Genomic DNA, 10539 nt, shown 5'->3' on the forward strand with positions numbered 1-10539 from the left:
GGGGGAGAGAGAGAGAGTGGGAGGGGGGGGGGACACACGTTTCTACAAACCCTATGGGAGAAAAAAAGATCTGTTTTCTGTGCTACATCGTACCTTGTTGACCTTAAAGCTGTTAACCCTTCTAGGGGTTACATTCGACCTTTTAAAGAATAGGTATGGAGTAATATGCTAGTGCAGATTAGAATAGACGTGCTGTAGTGCTTAGTGATGAGTAGAGGCGCCATAGTGAAGAGCAGAGGTGCCATAGTGAAGTACAGAGGTGCCACAGTGATTGTGCCTGTGTAGAGGTGACACAGGCACAATCAGAAAGCACAGTATGAACATCCGAGGTCAACGGCTGTTCAACCTCTTATTACCAGGTACAAGAAATATTGCCGAAACCAAAGTAGATATTTTCACGAGGCAAATAAATTTCTGCAGCAAGTGACGGATGGGCTGGCTTCTTGCTTGTGAACCTGCGAGCCTGTGCAAGCAACAACCTGACTGATCAAGTTATCACCAGAGAAACCTGACCTCAGGCCAGACTTCTGAGGTGGACCAGGGCCAGGGCCTAAAGAATGATCGAAATCATTACTGGTAAATACAGAAACAGGTAGATCCTTGGGCCTGTAACCCCCCCCCCCCTCCCCCTTTACACTGGCAGAATAAGCTGAATTTCACGGCACGAGATGGAACACATATATGGGAAATATTCTCCAAGTTACTTAGGGCAATGTATACTGCAGATAGAGACAACCTGCTTGTCCATGGGGAGACAAGAACAGTCTGTTCGACCAGGGGGGTACAAGAATATGCTATTTCACCAGGGTATGACAACAACAGTCTGTTTGATCATGGGGAGACAAGAATAGTCTAACCAGGAGATGACAACAACAGTCTGTTTGACCAAGAACACAGACGCAAACTAAGCAAATGTACCACCGGGTTGTGGAGTGGTGGAGGCAGACTCCATACACGAATTCCGACCTAGGACTTGTGATCCTGTGGTCCTGGGTTCGATCCCAGGCGCCGGCGAGAAACAATGGGCAGAGTTTCTTTCACCCTATGTCCCTGTTACCTAGCAGTAAAATAGGTACCTGGGTGTTAGTCAGCTGTCACGGGCTGCTTCCTGGGGGTGGAGGCCTGGTCGAGGACCGGGCCGCGGGGACACTAAAAGCCCCGAAATCATCTCAAGATATGAAGATAGGTATGATGCAGCTCGTGGCCTTAGCTAGCAAGTATACCAGGTGATTCAAGGCCGACAGGCGGGTTCTAAGAGCTAAAGCTCAAACTTGCAAGCACTGAGAGCGCGCGCGTGCACACACTTCCCTCATACACACAGTGAGTGCCTGGACCAGTGCCTGGATGTGGCACTCATTCGCTGGCAGACCTGCACGAGGTGAGGACGTGTCTCTCTCTCTCTCTCTGACTCTGAGCTGGAGCGTAATAGTTGTTGACCAGACCACACACTAGATGGTGAAGGGACGACGACGTTTCGGTCCGTCCTGGACCATTCTCAATCGACTTGAGAATAGTCCAGGACGAACCGAAACGTCGTCGTCCCTTCACCTTCTAGTGTATGGTCTGGTCAACATTCTTCAGCCACGTTATTGTGACTCATCGCCTGAGTAATAGTAGTTTACTGAGAGTACTGACATAGTGTACTAGCAGCAGTAGTCATAGTAGCTGGTGTAGAGTGTATGCTGGTACTCTGAACATCTGGTTTAGTGTCCCAGGAAAGCGGTTTCTTTATAGTTTCACACTCTAAACCTCTAAACCTCTTATCCGTTTACGTTCAATACTTTACAAATTCTCTCCGGACTGTAACTGTAAGAAAATTACACTTTCTTACTGAAACTTGATTTTATTTATAAAAAGAAAACTTGAAAACATCTCTACGGCAAACTGAGGACTTCGCTTTAATAATATAATTTGAGAACATGTTTATTAGCTTCGAACTGATGTATACGGGATTATAAAAGAAAACTTCCAACATTTTTGGGTCGGGGGGAAAGGGAAGAGTGAATATGGGTTGTCTGTGTGTTCTTGGAGGCGTTTTGGGGCCAAACGAGGATCAAACGCACCCTTTTCGGCCACAAAATTTGACAGTGTATATAAGAAAGGCAGAGTCCCTTACAGATGGGGGTCCTAGAGGCTGGGACCGTGCCACGCTGGCACCCTGGCGACGGGGCCAGCGGGATCAACACCTGAGGTCTCCTCGTGTAAGGTCTTCTAGACACCTGTACAAATGCGCATATCTTGGCGACGCAGAAGATCTAACAGTTGGAGGGATGACTGTGAAGGAGATGAGTAGATCTGACAAGTGTCTGAATGTTTGCATCTTGTCGATGGTTGCACATCCGTAGCAAATGTGTTTTCGTACTGGCGAAGAGTTTTTAGTGTGTGGGACGCATGGAAGAGTTCTGGGTGTGGCGACGCCTGGAAGAGTTCTGTGTGTGTGTGGCGACACCTTGGAAGAGTTCTGTGTGTGAGGCGACGCCTGGAAGAGTTCTGTGTGTGAGGCGACGCCTTGGAAGAGTTCTGTGTGTGTGGCGACGCCTGGAAGAGTTCTGTGTGTGTGTGGCGACGCCTGGAAGAGTTCTGTGTGTGAGGCGACGCCTTGGAAGAGTTCTGTGTGTGTGGCGACGCCTGGAAGAGTTCTGTGTGTGTGTGGCGACGCCTGGAAGAGTTCTGTGTGTGTGTGGCGATGCCTGGAAGAGTTCTGTGTGTGTGTGGCGACGCCTGGAAGAGTTCTGTGTGTGTGTGGCGACGCCTGGAAGAGTTCTGTGTGTGTGTGGCGATGCCTGGAAGAGTTCTGTGTGTGTGTGGCGACGCCTGGAAGAGTTCTGTGTGTGTGTGGCGACGCCTGGAAGAGTTCTGTGTGTGTGGCGACGCCTGGACCAATGTGGCTGGAGTAAGGAATTTAGTTGTTTTGCATTTTAATAAAAACTGTCAGGTTATAAAGGGTAAACAAAGTTGATTCAAGCAACTGCAGATGGCAGAGCGTTGCACGGGACCGTGTTCCTATATCTACCCAGCCACAACCACTACACATGTGTATATACAGCCACAACCACTACACATGTGTATACACAGCCACAACCACTACACATGTGTATATACAGCCACAACCACTACACATGTGTATACACAGCCACAACCACTACACATGTGTATACACAGCCACAAGCACTACACATGTATATATAACCTATACTGGAAAGAATCCTCAAGCTTTCTTTTTGCCGAATTTCTTTTCTGAATCGCAAAAAATTACTCAAAATTAGGGTTATTCGTGCTGTTTTTATTTTGATGAATAACAACATATTATATTATTAATATTTACTTGAGCTTTTGTATATTTTACGAATATTCTCCTTACACTCGCGTACTGTTTTAGGGAACACGAGTGTAAGGTCACTGGTACGTGATCACAGTTACTGTGATTTTTTTGCCTTTTCAAAAATTCAGAGGTAATGGGCGAGGTGCGCAGTTTGTGTGTGGTGTTGGTGTGGTGGGTGGTGTGGTGCGGCGAGGCGTGGTGCGGGAGTCCCAGCGTCACTTACATAGAGTCCCGCTGGGGGGACTTTTTCATGGCAGAGAACCGGAGCGTCGTGAGGACGGCCGCCTTCCTCGTCCTCCCCACCACCAACCTCTGTGAGTCCTCAATGTTGTTGTTATAGATTCAGCTACTCGGAATAAGGTCTAAGTAGCACGGGCTATGGTGAGCCCGTAGTGGACTTACCTGCCACAGGAGCGGGGCTGTAAAAAGAGTCCTCGACCTTCAAATATATTATATTTTTGTATATGTCTGAACTGTACACATGTACGAGAACATTACGCCAACTCATCCTCTTGTTTGGATAGTTTTTTGTAACTATGTCCGTCATTGTACACACACTGATGTAATGGACAATTATATAGTATAATTTGGTACTATTCACTTTAAAGAGTTCACATAAAATTAAGTAAAAATCAAACTTAAATATTCCTAGGCCTAGTATAGCACACATATATACTTTATTAGGCCTTGGATGGCGTGTGTGTGTTAGGCCACGGAGGGTTACGGTAGCTTTTATTAGTACCATATTACAAAATATTTTCTGGTTTGTCCAAATTCATTAGAACCAAATTCTTTATAATTGTCTATTACGTCAATATATGAACATTGGTCCACATCGTTATTCTAAGTACCGGGAGGGACAGAAATGGTTGGGCACATCTCCTATCACCTAATGCACCTGTTCACCTAGCAGTAGGTAGGTACTCAGGAGTTACCATGCTGTGAGGTTGCATCTTGGGGAGGGACAGTAATTCGGCCATAGGGGGGGAGGACCTGGATATAAGCCTAGCGTGTATGGATACACACTGCATGGCTGCCTGTCCCCCGCCACACTCAATTATTAAGTACCACGTAAACAGGAGGATGGCCTGGGTACGCGAGTGATCACACCAGCAGGAACACACACACACACACACACACACACACACGCACGCATACAATACAAAAAACAGTCATACGCTCACAAGGGCACACGTGTATTAGCATGTGTACTCGCCAAAAGCACGCACTCACACACACATGTATTATAACAGACACAATGGCACACATTTGATATGCATAACAAAAATACATTTTTATTCAATTCAGGAGTAAATTCTGCCTGCAAACCTAACACATTTAGAGTTGGAACAATTTGACACAAAGTGTGAGTTTCGATTAGTTATTCCTCAATGTTCCTTACTGTGTGTTCAAGTAGGTTTATGGAGATAATAAGATACATCTTAAAAGGATAGAGTAGCTTAGGCTACTTCTACGCTCCTTTCGTGTGTGGCTCAGGTATAAATAATAATTAATTAATTACACTATTAAAGAGGTTCTTTTTATGGATAGAAATTATAATTACATCGCAATAGATAGGTAACTGACATAAAGGAATTCATTAAAAGTTCTGGACGTTGATATTTGGTTAAACAGGTACGTGTAAGACCCAGTGTATGGCATCAGGGAAGTGTCAAGCGTGGTCCCTAGTGGAGACCTCCCCCGGGGTCAGCGAGTGTTGGCTGGCTAGCCAAGGTCCTGTTGTCTACGGCACCACACTCGACACCACCACCGTCACCACTACCACACCAAACACCAACGCCACCTACTTCTTCAGGAAAGGTAAGAGAGAGAGAGAGACAGAGTCAGACAGAATGAGGGAAAGAGAGAGAGAGATAGAGACAATTACCATTACCCCATTTCCCAGTTTCATGGGGGTAAGGGGGCATCAGTCCGCAAAAGAAAATTAAATATATAAAACTGGTGCTATCCTCTTCTTATTCCTATTACTATCTCCTTCTCATTCGGTGGTTATAATAGGAGCTGCCTCGTATGGGCCAATAGGCCCTCTGCAGTTCTCATTATTACTACTATCCCCTACACCTTACTTTCCTCCTCAGCTCTCTCTTGCCTATTTATTGCATGTCTCTACCTCCTCTTCACAATCGACTTGAGAATGGTCCAGGACGGACCGAAACGTCGTCGTCCCTTCAACTTCTAGTGTGTGGTCTGGTCAACATATAAAACTGGTGTTGCTGACGATACAGTGGTTGTCTCCGTTACAGACTCAGTGACTGGTATATACGGAACATACACATGGCAGGCGGACGGGCTGCTGTACCTGACCATGAGCAAGCTGGTGAGGGGAACCTTCTCACAAGCCAAGTCATTCTGTGCCGCCATCCCGGGTCACCGCCTCGGGATTTACAAGACTGTAATACAGCAGACCTTCATAACAGCTCTAACAGCCGGTGAGAAGTAACCAGGGGCCAAAACCCTGTATTGTTTTGACGATAGTCTGGGGACAGGAACTATCAGGAGAAAAGCTCCAAAAGTTTAGCATAGGCCTATGGCTGAATTATTGAGTTTAGGAATCTAAACGTGGTATATAATTTTCATTCAGGTACCGGTGATGTCTGGTTCGTGGACCTGTCTAAGAACGGCTCCAACCCAGCGGTGTGGGGAGACGGGACCCTGTACCAGAGCACGCAGCTCGACCCAAACCTCCTCAGAACAAATGATCAGACCATCTTTAACGTGTACGCTCTGTACCAGGGCCACATCCAAGATTTTGGAAGTACCAGTAGTGTTTTTGTTCAGTGTCAAGTTAACCCTCGGGGCGTGGACTGGTAGTGGTAACGTCAGTGGCCAGGGGGGGTGGTGGACGGAGGGGGACGTACCCACATTGATGGCTGGGGGAAGATCACTCACCAAGTAAGAGGAGGACGGGGGTGGTGGTGGTAATCTCTTGGGTAAGGTAACTCACTAGCAACTCATATTGATACGAGGAGCGTTTTAACGGGTACCGCGGGTACTATCTGGGGGTACCCAGCTGTGTCCTGGTCTCTCTCCCCTCACTGTCTCCTTCCCAATTCCCCCCTGTCCCCTCTCTCATCTCAATTCCCCTCTCCACGTTTCTCTCCCAACATCCCCGTCTCCATCTTCCCTCTCTATCTCTTGCTCTCAGAAAAATTAGTGTTACGAGTCACTGACAAAATGCTATCAACTCTAGCAAGAACCCAAGAGTTGACTGACAGTGAACACAACAAGAGCGAGTGGTCATCACTCCACCCTCCTGGGTCACTACCCCCGGCACTGTAGTAACCTTACCCATCACTGGAGCACCGGTCCTCAGCTCACACTGTAGTATAGTTACTCAAGACATCATTAAGGCTGCTGTGGAGATTGTCAGCTTCTTGTGTATATTTAGAACCACTTCTGAAATATTTGTTCTAATTTTAGATTTGTTGTTGTTTAAGATTCGCTACTCGGAACAAAAGTTCCAAGTAGCACGGGCTATGGTGAGCCCGTAACTAAATTTTTTTGTTAAATATTTAGATATGAGCACTTTAATAGTTATATGTTAACTATATAGTTATACTTTGTTGATGTTTTGTGTATGTTAGTACTAGTGATGGAGTTGGTGCTCAAATATAATTGGGAAATAAAAATATGTTTATCACAATATTTTGTCTTTCCATTCCTGCTGAAACTACTGTTCCTTGTGAACCTGTACAACTGGAGCCGTGTGTGAAAGCTCGGCTCACAAAGCCGCATGATTCTCATCGAAGATGGCGTCTGGTATTTAGCGAGATCAGAATTTGTTATTACACGCGGGTATGAGGGCTGATCCCGCCCACCCCATGACTGTCCCCCAATACCCATCAGTCACCATGCAAAGTTTGGTGACGCCATCCCAACAGTCTGGCCTCCAACCCTGGACAGACATATCTATATAAAACAATATGTTTGTATAAGAGTATTAGACCGACAACCAGAGAGCAACTCCATAGTCTCCAGAGACTGATGAACGCCCACTATTTATAAGAGAACACGTGAAGGGACAGAGCTCACAACAATACCTGCCAAAAACACATGACATAATGTTGACAATCACCGTCAGTGATTGTTAACATTATATTTACTATTCGCGATTGTCACTAACCATCACAATAGAGCGGAATTTAGAAACAAAAGGTGCAAGAGAAGGGTGACGTGAAGAGAAGACTTTAAAGAGGCGCATGTTATCCAGAATGCAAATAATTAATATCTATTGTAAGGTACAAGGGAGCTTGTGTACACACATATATATATATAATTCACAGGCTTGTATCGTGGTTCCCTCCAAAGTCGAATTACTGCCCTTACCGCAATAAGCAACCCTACAACAGTTGACTAACTCCCAGGTACCTATTTACTGCTAGATGAACAGAGGCATTAGGTGAATAAGAAACATTTCCAACTATTTCTGTTCCGTCTAGGATTCGAATCCGGCATTCCCGACTGTGATTCGAGAACGAACCCGACTGCGCTAGCGAGCACTGTGATACACGAACGGTAAAATCTACATTATACAGCAGAACTTACGTCTATATACACGCAAAGAACAGACCTCAACGGGGCTAAAAACAAATAGCCCAACACACATATGTGAGCGTTCGGTTTTTATACACTCATACTTGTATAAGTATGGGTGTATACTAAACTACTGCTCACAGTATGAGAGTGGGAGTGCACAATAAACTATCGCTCACTGGATGATTATTGGACCCACGATAAACAAACTATAGGCGGCAACAATCAATATAGTTAGCGGTTTCCAGATTTTAAAACAGTCAACCATTCTCTGGTCTGTGTTACAGAAAATCGACAGTTATACTCCATTGCAGAAAACGGGCTTCTTTCTATGAGAGACTAATATTTCCCCAGCTTAAGAACTCTCTCCAACTTGTATGATTTCCGTTGTCGAGAACAATAATGAGTAGTACCCCTCTCCCTACGAGAGGAAATTATTATTATTATAATTTGTATTGTGCTAGCGCACAGTTAAGATGCATCACTGAGGGATCTAACATAATAAAATTATCAACATCAGTTTTTCATTCATCAAAATACTGATTACAAAAATAAAAAATACTGAAGAATGAAACAGAAGTTACCGTAATTGTCTAATTACTGGCTTTTAATTTTAATTGTATCGAAATATACAACTATCGTAAATCCTTTCTGCGGATGGTATTAGAAGTCTTGATCCCGTAGAGCTGAAGGTCTCTACCTGGCCGGGTACACACACACACACACACACACACACACACACACACACACACACACACACACCAATCACCTGGGCATCTGTCCGCCTCTAGGTGAGTACAGATGCGTGCACCGTATGTAATCCCTTGTTTTTTCTAGCGTCACAAGTAATCCATGACACTTGTCCACGTCACAGGTAATCCCTGACACCTGGCCATCCATCCATCCATCAGTATCAGGAGACTATGGCGTAGCGCTCTGGTTGTCGGTCTGGAGTGGCCTCTCCAGGGCGCAAAGCCAGGGTAAGTTGATACGGTGGGGAAGAAGCTGTTACCCATGCAGCAGGTCCCCCTCTCTCTCCTCGGCGCCGAAAGTCTCCAATGGAAAGGCAAATGCCAATACGATTGGTTCCAGATTGGCCAATACGATTGGATTGGTTGTAGTAACAATGGATTACCTGTGACGTGGACACCTGACCACGTCGCAGGTAATCACCTACATAACTACCACCAGCATATGAACATTCGCTTGTTAGCGAGGGCTAACCGCCCTGTTATTTACCGCCAAGATGAACTCATTAAAGATATGTAATAACCAAATTTATTCCTTTTAATCTTCTTTAATTAATCACTAATTACCCTTCCTAAATTAACCTTTGATGAAGCTTAGTTTGTTACCTGATGTGAAGCTTAATTTATTACCAGTAGTGAAGCTTAGCTTGTTACCAGTGGTGGAGCTTAGTTACCAGTGAAGCTTCGTTTGTTACCATTGGTAAAGCCTAGTATGTTTCCGGTAGTGAAGCGTAGCTAGTAACCAGTGGTGTAGCTTGGAGAACTCCGTCCATGTTCCGAATGTCTCCCTCTGCCGTCGACTTGCTTCCAGTGTTGTCAAAACTATTCCTATCAAACTCGCAGCTCGACAGCTTTGACAATCATTGTGTGTGTGGGAGGAAGTGAACAAACTCCCGGCTGGACATTCTTTACCTCGCGCTCAACTTCACCTCAGGCGCGCCACCTAAACTTTTCTCCCATCGGCGTCAGCGAATTAAAACGATCAATTGAATGCCAATCACAGTGAGGTTGGTGCATGAGGTGTTTCTTGTGCTGCCTTGATTTCAGGCGGCCAGGTTCCTCTTGACAAGACCGCGGCTCGCAGTCTGGTACCCCTGGTTCCCGGTGGTGGTACCCCTGGCACCCGGTGGTGGTACCCCTGGCTCCCTGTGGTGGTACCCCTGGCTCCCGGGGGTGGTACCCCTGTTTTTGCTCCCAAAAATTCCCGTGTTGGGGTCATAGTTTTACCCTAACGCCTGGTTATGTTTTAATGAGCTTTTCAGAGTTTTAACATTTAGAGCCGTGTTACTAATATTAAAACTTCGTGGCATTAACTTTGTAGATATTGACCTAATTTACCTCTAACTACAAAACTGGCCTGTCCTTTCCGCTGTCTAATTGAGAATCGCGAAGCTTTTAACTGCCCCATTAAAATTAAGCTCAGCATTTGGCCTAATTATATTGGTAGTTCCGTGGTCATAATAACCTCTCTCGTTGATTGGCTTGTCGAAAGTAAACAATGTATTACCAGAGCAGTTTTTATTAATATTATTATTACCAATATTAGTGGTGTGATATTGAGAAGAGAGACGAGGCTTCGTCAGCCAGTGACCGCTGTGCTCAGTCTTAATGACGTGAAGCAGTAGCGACGAGTCTCAAGACAGGCAAAAATGTGCGCCAGTATGGCGTAGTAGAGAGAATAAAAGAGCTCCTAGAGGCGCATGCAAAGAGCTTTTGAGCTTACCAGGTTAAGGAATAATGCTGGGAGTTAGAGAGAGCTTATGGAGGGTCAATAAATGCGACCTAGAAGCACAGGGACAGCCTAATACATTCACCAGAGAGTAGAATCTCCCAGAATCAGAGAGTAGTTTTCTCTGATTCTTGGAGAGCTTTCTCCCCCATACTCTCCGTCTTCCATTAGTGTCCCGAAGGAGG

The 10539-nt window shown here is 45.4% G+C and overlaps 1 protein-coding gene across 1 annotated transcript; it reads left to right on the top strand.

Annotated features, from left to right (window-relative positions):
• The first annotated feature begins 3454 nt into the window (after nt 1-3454).
• LOC123757064 (uncharacterized) lies at nt 3455-6978 on the top strand. Its single transcript, XM_069324147.1, has 4 exons — nt 3455-3636; nt 4958-5143; nt 5587-5772; nt 5925-6978. The coding sequence occupies exons 1-4, from the start codon at nt 3456-3458 to the stop codon at nt 6152-6154; spliced, it is 783 nt and encodes a 260-aa protein (XP_069180248.1). The 5' UTR covers nt 3455; the 3' UTR covers nt 6155-6978.
• Nucleotides 6979-10539: the final 3561 nt, after the last annotated feature.

The sequence above is a fragment of the Procambarus clarkii genome, chromosome 13 (genome assembly GCF_040958095.1).
Source record: "Procambarus clarkii isolate CNS0578487 chromosome 13, FALCON_Pclarkii_2.0, whole genome shotgun sequence".
In the NCBI taxonomy this organism is placed as follows: domain Eukaryota; kingdom Metazoa; phylum Arthropoda; class Malacostraca; order Decapoda; family Cambaridae; genus Procambarus; species Procambarus clarkii.